This window comes from Oryctolagus cuniculus, chromosome 12 (genome assembly GCF_964237555.1).
Source record: "Oryctolagus cuniculus chromosome 12, mOryCun1.1, whole genome shotgun sequence".
In the NCBI taxonomy this organism is placed as follows: domain Eukaryota; kingdom Metazoa; phylum Chordata; class Mammalia; order Lagomorpha; family Leporidae; genus Oryctolagus; species Oryctolagus cuniculus.
Genome location: NC_091443.1, coordinates 76,840,035 through 76,856,436, shown reverse-complemented (window position 1 = coordinate 76,856,436; position 16,402 = coordinate 76,840,035). Strand labels below are relative to the sequence as shown.

Sequence of the window (16,402 nt, the reverse complement as noted above, 5' to 3'; positions counted from 1 at the left end):
TTCATGACACTAATTGAACCACCTTGGAAATTCTGGAACTCTTTTTTTTTTTTTTTTTTTTTTTTTTTTTGGTTTGGCAACTGTACACATTTGAAAATGAGGTTGAAACAGAAGCTTTTCCTTGTCTGCTTGGCAGTCTCTCAGTGTCCTGCCCTTCAACAGGACCTTTGCATTTTTCCATCTGTGCATTTTCTCACCTTTGTCACCACCATTTCTTCCCTGACAAAGTTCTGTAATCCTGGGAGTGCTGGGTAGGTAACACTGCAGTGCTGAGGTTAGGAAAAGCAGCTCCTGCCTGGTTCAGAGCCGTGCTAAGGGGAAAGGCTTCCTCCTAGACAGGCTAAATAAACTCAGCACTCACGAGAACCATTCTGCAGAAAACTGGTTGCCCCTGCCTGAATTCTGCTATATGCAAGGCTGGTAATTTGAGAGTAGAAAGAAACTAAAATATATAGAAACTTTGAAATGGTTTTCCAAATGCAACCAATGGAACTTTGAATACAAATGTCCAGGAAATGGTGAACTTAAATGATGAGCAATCGGAGTTCTAAAGGGATGTTATCCTAATTAAAAAGATGATTCTTGTCTGGAGAGGATATCCGTACGATTTCACAACTTCATTCACTATCATTTGGAGTGTGGTTTCAACAAGCTGATGCTGGGGAGCCATGAACAAGTAGCACTCAGATTCCTTAGCAGAGAATTTGCTGAGAGCAGGATTGACCACAGCTCCAGCAACCATACCTCCAAAATCCACTGCAGCATTCACCTCGGGGCCACACTCTCCCCATGCTGCCCCAGCCAATGGCTAAACACAGTGTGGATACTAGAGTTGGCCGTGAATACCAGGCGCAGGCCCCTTTCCTCTAGGGCTCTCCACTCGTCCCATACTTTCTTGGTTAAGACTGTGTATCTCATCCTTCTTCCTTCCCACCTATCTTTCCACGGATGTAGACCCAAATCATAGATTCCCCTTGCCTACTCCTGTTGCATTTCTGTTTTCTATTTGAGATGTTGACCCCAAATATGTTATATATCTCAACATGTCTTTTTGTGTGCTTTCTATATGACTCTTTGCTTACATATATGGTAAAAATCGCCGAAATCTGTTAAAGTCGTGCTTTCACAGTTTCTCTTGCCCCCTTCCAGTTTGTTCCCCAAAGCCTTGTCTGGATGCTTGCCTTGGCAGATGCAAAAATAGAATAATGTTTGACATTTTTCCCCCCAGAACACTTACAGGAAATGTACAGAGAGCTGAGCAGGAATCAGAAAGCATATATCTTAATGCCATTATCTGGTTTCAGTGGGTGTGCACTATTCTTTCCCCGACACTGGAGAAGGAAGGAAGGGTGAATGTGCTTTGGCTCTGACTCATCAGGAACGTTGAGAGAGAAGAGTGCGCGAGGCAGCAGCACTGCCATTCGGAAGCAGTGATGCCCTCTTTTCAGGTTTCTCCAGTCCTTGCTTTCCAGGACAACAGAAGCTGGACTATTGGAAGAACTGTAGAATCTTTCTGAAAGAGTTTGCGATCGAAGGCTCATATTTTAACATAAACTACAGGTACATCAAGAAGAAATAAGCATTCAGGAAATGACAAGCTCCCTAGGTGACTACAAATTATCACCCCCCATCTCATACCATCATAATTTCCACATCTCTTAGAAAGTCCTAGAAATAGGTAGTTCTCTAAAAATGGTGCAGAAAAAATCTAATGAAATATGCAAAGATGACCTAGTTTAGCCAGACATTCACCACAACATACACTTAACAAAAGCATGGATGTAGCCTAAATCTGTTACGTTAGCCATGATAATTGTGTATATTCAGACATAGGTTAGGAAATCAAGCTGTTAGGAAGAGGCTGATGTCACTACAGTGGGTGGGGAGGGGCAGGGTCTGAAAGATCATTAACTCAGTTAAACCTCCAAGAGTATGCTACAACATTTTCTCATAATTAAAGTGGAATCCACATGATTATGTTCAAAGCTAACCATTTTATTCAATTTGCCAAGTTATCATTTTTAGTAAATAAAGTATATCTGGGGTAGTAAAGAGAGATTAATCTATTTATTACCTGAATTTTCTGTGGCTGAATCATAATGACCTTTGACAGCAGGTAGTTTTTATAACCTATTTAAATCATTGTGATATCGTGTAAAAATGTAATTCTGCACTTATTTATTATAAGGACATTGAAGTTATATACATAACAGAAATTACACCTTAATGACTTCTACTGGGAAGTCATTATATATTTATAATTTTGTAGTTTAAATTTGAAAATTTAAATCATTCAAATGTCTCATTTAAAATAGGGAACACGCAGATATTGTTAACAAATTAATTTTCAAAGAATGAGAGAATTACAAAATAAACTAAAATTTTCCATAAATTTCCCTAAAATATATCCCCAAATTCTGCTTCTATAATATTGTACACAAATATATTAAAATCTCAACATTTATCCAAAACCTAATGTATACCTCTATGGCTATAGCTAGAAATAAACAAGTAGACAGGTAATAGATAGGCAGACACACAGATAGATAGATGGTATGCAATGCATAAACTTGGTTATACAAATTGCACTTTAAAGCTCTATTACAATACATTTGTTATTTATACCTAAAATAACTTCAAAATTATCTAACAGAATAATTCATTAATAAATTATATGAATATTTTGAAATATTTATATTGCTAAGAAATAATGAAACAAAAGAAATATAGCATAGTGGTTAAGATAATAGACTTTAGAATGAGATTAACTGAGTTTGCATACTGACTAACACTTACTTGCTATATTACTGGAAAGTTTTCTAAGTGTTTTGTGCATTGGTTTTCTTTTTTATAAAATAAAAATCAAAATAGTACTTACCTCATAGGCCACTATAAGGATTAAATGATACAATATTCATGAAACAACTGGTACTTACCAAAAAATTGGTACTAAATTGTTGCTTATATGTTTACATATGGAATGGTCTGGTTCATCTCAAAACGCACAGAGATCAGAATAAAAGCTATGTGTCTTCTGGAACCACAGATGTAGGTATATACGCAAGCACACAGAAGACCTATGAGCATGTAAGTGCAGTGTGTACCCTTGGGGCGTTAAACAGGATGCTATTATTAAATTTTACTTTGTCACATCCATTAAATGTAACATTATGCAACTGTGGAAAATAATGGTATAGCTTATGTTCATTGAGTTATGGATATGGACGGATATTGCACATTTCATTAAGTGCAAACACCTACACCAAAAATTAGCATAACTGTAATAATGTAAATTTATCCACGCAACAGTTGGACTCGTGTATGGAACAATAACATATACAAATAGATCCACAGTGTTAGCAATTTTAGTCATGAGCATGTGTATCATTTTTCTAATAAAAAAGATTATTATGAAAAATGGAAGCAACATTGAGGCTAGATAATTAGACCATCATGAAATATACTACACCCAAATTACATGTTGAGAGCACACAAGCACCATTAAATGAAGGAGTTCATGAGAAAGATCATGAAGTACTACTTACCCACCAAACACCTGCAGAGAAGAGAATTTGGAAGCATCCAAATCACTGCCACTTACTATTCGAGCCTTAAATGAAGAATGAGAGAAAACAAAACAAAACAATCTTTTAGCACAATACCACTGATCATAGACGAATTTGGGACACAGGTCAACTGTACTACACACGTTAACACCTAGTATGACAGATGCTAAGCAGGGTCAGCTCCAAGTCAAAGCTGTGTTTTTGGGAGTGGTGGTTTTGAAACTGGCCGTCAGCACTTCAACAATAGCATTGGCAGAGTCCAGTAAAAATATATCATATTCCACACACGATTTGCCCTTAAAACTTGATATGCACAGTGATGATCATGAATCAGTCAGGAAGGTCATGATTTAGCCAGACTTAAGAACAGATGCTGTGTTTGACCGTAGCAGACCCCTAGGTAGGCAAGAGTAAGCTAAAGTAAGCGCAGCTGGCAAGGTGTAACCTCTTCATAAATGCAACATATCAGGGCACACTTAAAAGACAACCAAAGAATGGAAAGCTGGGATAACATGCACATTTCACAATCGAAACAGAGGAACAAAAACAAGCCTAGTATGTCACAAACAAACATGTACAAAAGACAAGATCCCTCAGGAGGGAAGAAAAAGTATGATTTAAAACCTTTTCATCCACAGAACTGCTATCTGAAAGAGAATCAGGAAAAGAAGGGATGTTAGATGGAGTACTTTTCAAGAAATTATTTAAACATACATATGAACAAGCATTACTGTTACATCGTTTAAAACAAAATGAAAAGAGCTTCAAGGCTGAACCCCAAGGGGATAGGGACAGTCCATCGTCATAATTTAACAAGCAGGAAAACATGACAGAATGCTTGAAAAGTATAAAAGGTGATCACAAGGTTTCATGAAGGACAACACGTGTCATACTATAAAATAATGCAGTTGAATCACAAGTCCTGTGTTCTAACTGGAGCTCTGAAACTTGCTAAACACATTGTACAAACTATAAAATCCTTTGGAGAGGAGACTAGACTACATTCTCAAACTAATTTACCAGTACCTTGCTTAACTGCTTCACAATATTATCGAGAGGATCAACTGAGATCAATACTTATGAAAATAAAACTCAGATGACTATATAAATTTTTTTCTAAAGGAGTTATTTATTTATGGCTTCTCATTTCATAGAAATTGAGAACCAAAAGATGAATCAAACTGAACCCAAGTTACAAATAAGAAAAATGATGCCCACAGGGATAAAGATCACAAAGCAAATGGCAGAGGTCAGACAGACACAAATCCGTGGCTTCCCTGCTGCATCTGCTGCTTTTTTAGATGCATGTTTCAGGTAAGGGGTGGGTGTCCCATCGTCTTCCAGTGCAATCAATCGAAGGGAAATCACAGGGGCAACATTTTCCACTTTAAATTGCTCAGGAACCCTCGTAGGTAGACAACAGAATATTGAATTTTTGTTGTTGTTTGCTCATTTGTTTTGTAAACTCGGGCTTAAATCCATCAGGGTCAAAAGGACATGGTATATTTTTACTTAGCACAGTGCTACTGCTCTCAAATGTATTCAGCTTTGTTTATTAGCACAAAATTGTATACGTGTTGGCAGAACGCTAGAGCCTGGAGCTCTGTTAGTTCAAACCATTGGTGTATGTAGATGAGCTCCACGACATATAGATTTGCCTCAGATCATATAGCTCAATGATGACCCTTATTGATGAAATCTGAAATGTGTTAGAATTCCTGACTCATTATGCATGGATTAAATACCATCACTAGACGTTTCCATGCAAATGTTCCAATATCTCAGAGCTATATATTCAAACATAAAACATAAAATTCACTATATAGTAATAAAAAAATCTTATTTATTATCATACATATTTTAAAGTACTAAGTAAAATATGAGAAATAAAGTCCAGTGTTATTCAGGATAATACACCATATTCAAGATGACTTTATCTCAAGGATGATTTAAAGTTATGAATGACTAATATAATGTTACACATTAATTGCTCAGAAAATATGAACCTGAATTTCACTAGATACCCAAAAATAACTTGATATAATTTCAAAGTTTCAAATAATTTTTAAAACCTAATAAGATATGACAGGAATGGGTATTCCTTAGGTTTAATATGTTCATAGACTCACTTTCAGAATCATAAACTTATATCTAAGATATCAGGGTGCTCCTACCATCATGAAAAGTATAACAAAACTGTTTACTATCACCATTTTATTTCTAGTAACTCTACCCAATATACTAAAACATGAATAGAAATAAACAATATAAATAGAAGTCAGTGTACAAAGTTGTTATTTTCAATAATTATAATTTCATATTCAGAAAACAAAACAAATTCACCTGGCAAACTATACGTGTTAATAAAATAGTTAATAAAGTAACTTTGTATTTGGTTAATATATAAAAAATTAATAACAGTAAAAGGTATTTCTTACATATTAGCAATGACTAGTTTGTAAATTCATTAAGATTAATTTCATATGCCCCACACTAGGGCAGGCATTGTGGCACAATGGGATAAGCTGTATTGTGTGACACTAACATCCCATATTCAAGTGCTGGTTCAAGCCCTGGCTGCTCCACTTACATTCCACCTCCCTAATCATGTGCCTGGGAAGGCCTGGAGGCAACAGTTCGGGGAGTGAATCAACAGATGAAATACCACTTCCTCTCTCTGACTCCGTCTCTCTCTCGCTCTGTGTCACTCTGCCTTTCAAATAAAATAAGTAAATAAATAAATCTTTTAAAAAAACACCCAATATTTGGATGAGTACTTTGTATTCATTCTCCCATTGAAATGCCATCCAGCTCAGCCATCCTATTCAAGAAAACTAATCCTACCAAAGTTGTCAATTACTTTCTCACTGCTAAATCTGTTAATGCCTTGTTTCATTCACTATTCCAATCATTCATTCATACATTCAGTATAGATCTACTAATTATCAATGAATCCTATTGCTCACATTGACTCTTTCTTGTCTCCCTTCTATTTTCTCCCTCTGAAATCTTCTTAGAATACAGATGTGATCATGTTACCATCCTTAAAACCCAGCAATAATAATCATTACTGTCATGAAAAAAAAAAAAAAATCCGAAGCCCATCAGCTTCAGTCTCATGACTCATCATTCTTCATCCACATCCTAAATTTCAGCCATAATTAAATTCCTTAGGTTCTATTCTGTGCCATGCTGTTTGAAATTGGATGTTTCCTTCCTCTGTAACAACCAAAAAACTGCCTGTCATTCCTCCAAAACTGAGCTGAAGCTATCGCCCCCTCTCCTAGAAACTGATCACTGCTCCAGGATCTATGGCCCTCGTTTTGAGGACTGCACACTGAGCACCGCTTTCCATTCATCATCATCTTTTGCCAGTTTCCTCATCCGCAGTTCCGGGTCTGAGTTCTTTGATGATAGTCAGTATTTTAACCCCCTCTTCTGAGCTTGTGCCATATTTCTGCAATGTAGATCACCAGAAATGTTTCCCAAACAGCGAATGAAAAGCTTCACAAGCTACACCACTTTATATTCCCCCCAAAATAGGGAAATATCATTCCATATTCCTCTGATGGGAGGTGAATAATTATCAAAGACTTTACAAAATTAATTGCCAAAATTGTATAAGAATGGCAGACTGTTGTAATTTGAAGTTGACCTAAGTTGACGTGATTTCAAATATAACTGGTAAAACAAATGAAAATATCTAAGACTTTTTAAAAAGAAGTTTATGAGGACAATCAATAAAAATATTAAGAATTTCTAATAGCTGAAACAGTATGATCCTGCTAAAACAATATATTTAAAAATCAGTGAAATATAAATGTGACTAGAAAATCTTTAATCAATAACCAAGAAGACATATTTTTATCAAAGAAAAAGAAAAGCACTGATTAGTATTAGTGGTTAGACAGGGTATAAGAATTGTAATATTCGTTTGTATTCTCGACTTATACAAAGTTCCACATGTGTTAAAGAATTAAATACAAAATAATTAGAGAAAAAATGAAAAATAGTACTTACTAAAACTGTGGAATGAGAGGTAGGTTCAAATTTAAAGGTCATAGAAAATTCATAAATTTGAATACAATAAGCATGAATATCCAACTTATTAAAACTGCTCCTAATCTTACGATAAAGTTAGCAGAGTAGGATCGAGATTTTAACTTTAATGGTGTCAAAAAATAGTTCCCAAGGTTCTTGAGGATATCATGAATCAAACACTGTAACACAAAGTTAATGGAAGTGAAAATTATCATCAAAGTCACAGAAAAGCTCTAGCTATCTCTATTATTTTTGATAAATAACCTTTTTAAGAAAGTGATGCTGAGAGATTATTTGTATTAATGGATGAAATGTGCCCTTCTGAAATTCTTAGGTTAAAGTCCAAATGCTTGGTATCTCAGAATGTGGCTTGGTTTGAGGGCAGAGGATTGTTGCAGGTGTAACTGGCTAAAATAAAGTTATACTAGAGTAGATTGTGGTCTAAATATACTGTGATTAGCATAGCATAAACAGGAGAAATGTGGAGAGAACACCATGTAAAGACTGCAGTTGCTCCACAAGCCAAGCCACTAACAAAAGTTAGGCTTTTTTCACTTTTGTTTCTTTTTATTAAAAAATATTTTTGACAGACAAAAATTGTCCATATTTATGGGACACTATGTGATGTTCTGAGATTACATACACATACATATGTACATATAATCTCTATATAATCATACATACATTGTACAATATGTAATCAGGGTAAATGTATCTATCTCTTCAAATGTTTAACATTTCTTTATGGTGAAAACCTCCAAAGTTCTATCTTCCATTTTGTTTATTAAATAGAGGAATATACAGTATATTGACATTACTTGTAGTCGCCCTACTGAGCTACAGAATCTGCTGGTTCACTCTCAAACAGCCGTAACAGTCAAAGGTGGGCCGATATGAAACCAGGAGCTTTTTCCAGGTCTTCCACATGGATGCAGGGGCCCAAGCACTTGGGCCATGCTCCACTGCTTTCTCAGGCCATAGCAAAGAGCTAGATTGGAAGAGGAGCAGCTGAGACAGGAACTGGCACCCCTTTGGCAAGTTGGCACCACAGCCAGAGGCTTAGCCTACTTTGCCACAGTGCCAGCCCCTCAATTTTTTTTATAATCATAAGTTTAACCCTACAAATCTGTTCCTTTTATATAAATAAAAAAAAGATTTGTTGTGTTGACTTTTAAAAATGCTAGCAAATCCAATTTAACAATGTATTTAAAATATCATATATTAAGATCCAGTTGGATTTATCTCTGGGATGCAAGACTGGTACAGCTTACACAAATCTACAGATATAATACACAACATTAACACAACAAAGGACAAAAATTACATGATTATCTCAATAAGTGGAGGAAAGTATTTGGCAAAACAACATGCTGTAAATCTAAAAATGCTCAATTTTTATTTTTTATTTTTATTTTTATTTTTATTTTTTGACAGGCAGAGTGGACAGTGAGAGAGAGACTAAAAATGCTCAAAAAATTAGTTATAGAAGGAATGGATTTTAAAATAAGAAAAGCGTATATAAAATTCACAGTTAACTGAGCAGTGAAAAGCTGAAAACTTGTCTTAGGAGATTGGAATTAAGACACTCTTACTATTTCTGTTCAACAAAGTACTAGAAGTATTAGCCAGAGCAAACAGACTAGAAAAGAAATCACATTTAAATTGCAGAGGAAGTTGTTAAATTCTCTCTGTGTGGAAGTGGCATGCTTATATATATATAATAAAACCCAAAGACTCCAGAAAAAAATTCTTAATATAAAAAAGTAATGTGACAAGGTAAAAAAAAAAAACTTATTAAAATCAACAGCTTTTCTGTATATTACATGATTCTATATATTACATGATTACTTAAATATTTACCATATATGGGTGAAATGGTAATTTTTCCTTTCATTTATTGTTTATAGTCATTGTCTATATTCCCATAAACTAGGATCTTTTTGCTTTTTAGTTGTTAAACTTCTTATTTAGTGAATTATTAAACCTTTTTGCTGTAATATAAATTTAAAATATGTTATCTCAAAAGCACATTGAATCTAAAAAACTAATTAAAAATTAAAATAAAAATTCTTAAAAAAGAAAATCAAAGGAACATTGCCATTTACAATAGCTTTAAAGAGAGTAAAGTACCTGGATATAAATTAAACCACAGGGATGAACGATCTATACACCAAAATCTGTAAAACTACACTGAAAACTATTACAAGATTTATGAAATTTGAGAAAAATCCCAATAAGCAGAAAGATACCCAGAGTTTACAGATTAAAAGAATATAGACAGTCCCTAACTTATGATTTTGCAAGAGTGACAAGCATTCAGCACAAAGTGTACTTCATTTGATTCTGCTCTGCTCCCAGGCTAGGGATATGGGGTACAATACACAATTGTGATACTGGGCAAGGAAGCCCCAGCTCCCAGTTAGCCACATATCAGTAATAAATGATAGTACACTATGCTGTTAACCTGTGGGTTTGTTAGGTTAGCATACTAAACACATTTTTAATTTGTCATATTTTTAGTTTCTGATGGTCTCCTTGGGCCATAATCCCAATATACATCCAGGAGAACCTGCGTCATTACAATGTTCATGCTATGCAAAGTGATTGGCAGATTGAGTGTAATCTCCCTCCAGATTACATTTTAGACACATACATACACAGAAGCAATTCAAAAGTTTATGTGAAACCACAAAAACATCCTACAGAGAAAGCGATCTGCAGACCGAAGAACAAAGCTGGAGTCATCATGTATCCTATATTCAAACTATATGACAAGGCTTCAGAAACCAAACAATTTGATACTTGCATAAATGCAGAACCACAGAGCAATGGAACAGATTTAGAGATCCCAGAAATAAACCTAGGTGCATATGGTCACCTAATCTTTGATACGGGTGCCAAGACTACCAAATGCAGGAAGGATAGACTCTGCAATAAATGGTGGTGGGGAGATGGAATACATAGAAAGGAATACAATTGTGCTGTTATCTTATTATGCCATAAAGGAAAATTAATGCAAAATAAAGAGTTGGCCGTAAAACCTAAAACCAAAAAAATCCTAGAAGACAACTTAGAAAGGTAAAAAAAAAAAAAAAAAAAAAAAAAAACCTTGGCAATGATCTTGGCAATGATTTTTTTGGATATGACATCAGAAGCACAGCCAACAAAAGCAAAATAAGGAGATAGAAGGAGCTTTGCCAAACTAAAAAGCTCTGCATAGCAAAGGAAATAATAATTTAAAAGAAAGGGAATGCAGCATAAAGGATCGTGAGAAATATTTGCACACCATATATCTCATTAGGGATCCATATCACATAATTCTTACTAGTCAATCAGACTTCAATTAAAAAACAAATAAAAATGATACAATAAGAGGCTGCCATATTACTTTAGAAGTAGTGTGATACAAATATAAAACAAATACATTTATAGAATCATGTAAGTATGTTTATACATATACAAATGTATATGTATATATAACAAACATGCAAACACAAAGGCTTTGTTCCTTGATGAATTTTGTCTTTTACTGCACATAGTGTAGCTTGTGCCTAAACGTTGCTTTCAGTCTCCTCTGTCTGGAAAATCAGATCATTTCATAACAAGGCAACTTTGCAGTTCAGTGACTTAAATGTCATCAACGCACAGCCCTGGTGCATTCATCTACTTCATAGGAGAATTTGCCATAAAAATGTGATTAAAGTGAGGTTCTAGTGGCTATCCATTTTCAGTGTCCCAAATTTCATGAACTAGGTATTTTAGATAAAACTGATAAAATATTTACCAGTGGAACAACATTATTCTATTGAATCACACTCAAGAGGGGTATAAAATGCTAACATCTTGAGTATACAGGAGTGCATAGAATATATGTGTATCTCGTGAGTTTAGATCCATCAGAGGTTCTTATCTGCACACCCCCAAGAGGAAATTTGAACATGATCTGAAGCAATGTTATCTCCCTCCACTTCAGTGTTCCTTCATATATAAATTAAATATGAAAATTTGAGCAGCATTCATCTAGGAATCTAGCTACAAATTCCAAGGTTCTGTTTCAATATGTGCAGTGATGTTCTCGCAAACAAGGAATACATATGCACCAATTATTCCCAAAAAGAACTATGTAACATTCATCCTAAATGCCTAAATTTGATCCATATGTACCAATGTACAACTTCTAAGACAAAAGTTGAAACTATTGTGTTTCTTTGCTTGATATTTTATCTACACTATAAGATACTTTCTGAAGGAAGATTGGATGGAAGAGATTTCTAAGTTTGTAAATAACTTGATTTCTATCCCATCTACAATATGAATCCCCTTAAACTTCTCTGCTCTGAAATACTTCATAATAACATCAGTCCCTCACTAGTGATACAATTGTTCTCTGGAAGCAGTTTTGCTTTATATACCACCACCAAACACACACACACACTCACACTCACATATACACACATGACTACACACACACTCACACTCACATATACACACATGACTATAAAAAGGTATGTAGTGGGGCCAGCACCGTGGTGTAACCAGTAAAGCCACCACCTGCAGTGCTGGCATCCCATATAGGTGCTGCTTCAAGTCCTGGCTGCTCCACTTCCAATCCAGCTCTCTGCTATGGCCTGGGAAAGCAGTGGAAGATGGTTCAAGTCCTTGGGCCCCTGCACCTGCATGGGAAACTAGGAAGAAGCTCCTGGCTCCAGGCTTCAGATCAGCCCGGCTTTGGACATTGTAGTCATTTGGAGAGTGAACCAGCAGATGGAAGACCTTGCTCTCTCTATAACTCTGCCTTTTAAATAAATAAAATTTTAAAAAATGTATGTAGTATGCCTGAGAAAGTCATCACAGAAGAGCTGAGAACAGTGCAGAGGATAATCATTAACATAATGAGCTGTCATTACGTTTTGTAAATTACCTACTATATGCTGGCAAGTCTACAAATCAGTTTATAACCTGCACTTTAATTGAATTATTTCATTTGTCTTCTAAGCTAGCAACATTCATTACACGCTGCCAGTACAGAGGAAGCACTTCTCCATTGCACAAATTGCAGATGTATTTCTGGATACAGCTGTGTGGGAACAAGAGATTAATTTCTCTTACATTTCTCTTACACTTCTGATTGCTCACTTATGCCTGGAGGTAACCTGAAATATTGAGTCAAAATGACAGTATGACATATAAGGATATTCGAAAGAAATGAATGAAGTGATATGGAAACACAAAAGAGATATTCCCCAACAATTCAGCCAGAGAAGACATAGGATGCCGGAAGCATTTGTGGGGGAGATAGGTCGTGAATACTTGCTTCTCATGTATAAAAAGGTAGTCTTGGCAGAGGGAACAGAATTTGAAAAGGCTTTGGATCCTGGAAGTAGAGTACTAAAAATTGAGACACGATAGTGTGACATTTGAATGACAGGAAACGAAAGGTCAAAAAAAAAAAAAAAAGATTCGTAGAATGAGAGTCTTTCATTATTAAGGAATATAAATTATACTTTAATTGCAATGTACAATCTCAGAATGTTTTCAAACAAGAGAATGACATAAACATGGATAGGATTTTATTTTTTGTTTTTAGAAATCAAGTCTAGTTCTCTGGACAATCATCCTGAATAAGATGATACAGAAGGTTTCTGCCCTCTAGTCCATATGTAACACATTTCCATACATACATACAAAGGCTGGCCAGTGCCCCAGCTTACTAGGCTAATCCTCCACCTGTGGCGCCGGCACCCCGGGTTCTAGTCCTGGTTGGGGTGCCAGATTCTGTCACGGTTGCTCCTCTTCCAGTCCAGCTCTCTGCTGTAGCCCGGGAGTGCAGTGGAGGATGGCCTAGGTCCTTGAGCCCTGCACCCGCATGGGAGACCAGGAGGAAGCACCTGGTTCCTGGTTTGGATCTGAGCAGTGTGCTGGCGGCAACACGCCAGCCATAGCGGCCACTTGGGGGTGAACCAATGGAAAAAAGAAGACCTTTCTCTCTGTCTCTCTCTCTCACTGCTAACTCTGCCTGTTAAAAATAAATAAATAGAATAAAAATAAAAAAATACATACAAAGGCTGATAACATAATTCTTAAAACTTTATTTATTTATTTGACAGGTAGAGTTATAGACAGTGAGAGAGAGAGAGACAGAAAGGTCTTCCTTCCGTTGGTTCACCCCCCAAATGGCCGCTACGACCGGCGCCGCTGTGGCAGGTGCACCGCGCTGATCCAAAGCTAGGAGCCAGGTGCTTCTCCTGGTCTCCCATGTGGGTGCAGGGCCCAAGCACTTGGGCCATCCTCCACTGCACTCCCGGGCCACAGCAGAGAGCTGGCCTGGAAGAGGGGCAACTGGGACTAAAACCCGGCACCTATATGGGATGCTGGCACTGCAGGCGGAGGATTAACCAAGTGAGCCATGGCGCTGGCCCCAAAACTTTAAACTTTATCTGATTTCATAAACAAAAACACAATTTCCCAATCACCACAAATGAAGTAGCAATTCAAAACCAATAGTGAGTTAAGAGAATATCAAATTTTCATAGAGTTGGTGGACTATTTCATTCATTCATTCATCCTTTCATTCATTCACCAGCCATCACGTCACCTCTAAGTGTTAAGCATCATGCAAAGGACTTGGAATGAAACTCTTAAAAATAAAGATAAGCATCACTTCTCCTCATGGAAGTTTTATATTACAGGCAAATCCACCTAACAAAATCTCTGCATAACAAAAGCTAAAATTCTCTGTGGCTACCTAAAGAATATAGCATAAACGCACTCATATAATATAAATGAAGATAAGAATTATACATGAGAATGGATCAGTAATAAAGAAATAGTCTGTCCATTTAGGGCCATGCATGCAAAAGACTTACCCATGGAAAATAGGCATCTCAAGCCTGCACAAAAACATGTAGGGGTTCAGAATTCACACCAAACTCAAATGCATTCATTTTTTTCAACATCCCTTCTTGAGAAAAATCTTAAAAATGAAGGATACGGGGCCGGCGCCACGGCGCAGTGAGTTGATCCTCTGCCTGTGGTGCCGGCAACCCATATGGGCGCCGGTTCTAGTCCCGGCTGCTCCTCTTCCAGTCCAGCTCTCTGCTGTGGCCTGGAAAGGCAGTGGAGGATGGCCCAAATGCTTGGGCCCTGCACCCGCGTGGGAGAGCAGGAAGAAACACTTGGCTCCTGGCTTCGGATTGGCGTAGCTCTGGCCGTGGCGGCCATTTGGGGAGTGAACCAATGGAGGGAAGACCTTTCTTTATTTCGCTGTCTCTCCTTCTCACTGTCTATAACTCTACCTCTCAAATAAATAAATAAAATCTTTAAAAAAACGAAGGATACAATGAATGAATTATAATTATGTATGAACCATTTCACAGACAAAACATACTAAATGGAGAAAAACCAAAATCATCTAAGACAAGGAATAAGACATGGATTCTACTGCCACCAATCTTATTCAACATAATATCAGAAATCTTACACAGAACACTAAGGAAAGAGAACTAAATAAAGGACATCGAAACATGGAAGGAAGAAATAATACTCCTGGTAGTAGATGATATGATTCTATATAGAAAAAAAAATCAAAAGATCTTAAAAAACTGTCAGAGCAATCAATGAATTCAGGAAGACTCCAGAATACAAAGTAAACATTTACAAGTCAATATTGTTATAAAATGGTAATGCAAATACTGAGGAAGAAATTTAAAAATCTGTCCAAATCACAAGAGCTATAAAATAAATAAAATGTCTTGGAATAATTTTAATAAAGAAAGTGAATGATCTATCCAATGAAATTTAGAAAACATAGGTGAAAGAAACTGAAGAAAACTTTTAAAAAATTAAATGTAGGGGCTGGCGCTATGGTGTAGCAGATAAAGCCGCTGCCTGCCACGCCGGCATCCCATATGGGTTCAAGTTCTAGCTGCTCCACTGCCGATCCAGCTCTCTGCTAGGGCCTGGGAAAGCAGTAGAAGATGGCCCAAGTGCTTGGGCCCCTGCGTCGGCGTGGGAGGCCCAGAGGAAGCTCCTGGCTCCTGGCCCTTGGGGTCAGCTGGAGAGTGAACCAGTGGATGGAAGACCTCTCTCTCTCTCTCTCTCTCTCTCTGCCTCTCCTTCTCTCTGTGTGTAACTCTGACTTTTAAATAAATAAATAAATCTTTTAAAAAAATGAAATGTAAATAGATTCCATGTTCAAGCTTTAAAAGAACTAATATTGTTAAAATACCTATAATACTGCAAGTAATTTACAGATTCCACACAAGCCTCTCAAAGGAGAAAGGACATTGTTCACAGAAATACAAGAGTCCTAAAACGCATATGGAGAACAAAAGGTTCCCAAACAGCCAAATCAATCCTGAACAAAAAGAAGGAAGCTGGAAGTATTTTGCACCTGACTGTGGTAACCAAAACAGTATTGTAATGGCATAAAAACAGACATTTAGATCTATGGGAAAGCATAGAGAACCTGAAAATAAATTCACCTTTTATAACTGTTTTGTTTTATAAAGACTGAAAAGCTTGTTTCAATAAATGATGACTGGAAAACACTATCCACACTCAGAAAATTAAATTAGACCACTCTCTTCATAGAAAAATCAACTTAAAATACATCAAAGAATTAAGGAATAGACCAACAATTATGAAACTTCTAGAAGAAAACTTCAGAAAAATGCTTCAGGACTTTGGTCTGGGCAAGCAATTTTTGGATATGACCCAAAAAATGCAAGGCAACAAAAATAGACAAATGGGATTATATCAAACTAGAAAACATCCACACAACAAAAAAAATAATC

At 36.4% G+C, this 16,402-nt stretch overlaps 1 protein-coding gene across 1 annotated transcript in view; it reads right to left on the bottom strand.

The window, feature by feature from the left end:
- Nucleotides 1–16,402, bottom strand: part of UNC13C (unc-13 homolog C) — a 656,715-nt gene that overhangs the window by 499,310 nt on the left and 141,003 nt on the right. Inside the window, exons 2-3 of the mRNA XM_017348010.3 lie at nt 4,191–4,213; nt 3,546–3,610 (exon numbers count right to left, since the gene is read on the bottom strand). Coding sequence (XP_017203499.2) covers nt 3,546–3,610; nt 4,191–4,213 — 88 coding nt within the window. The remainder of the gene's footprint in view (nt 1–3,545; nt 3,611–4,190; nt 4,214–16,402) is intronic.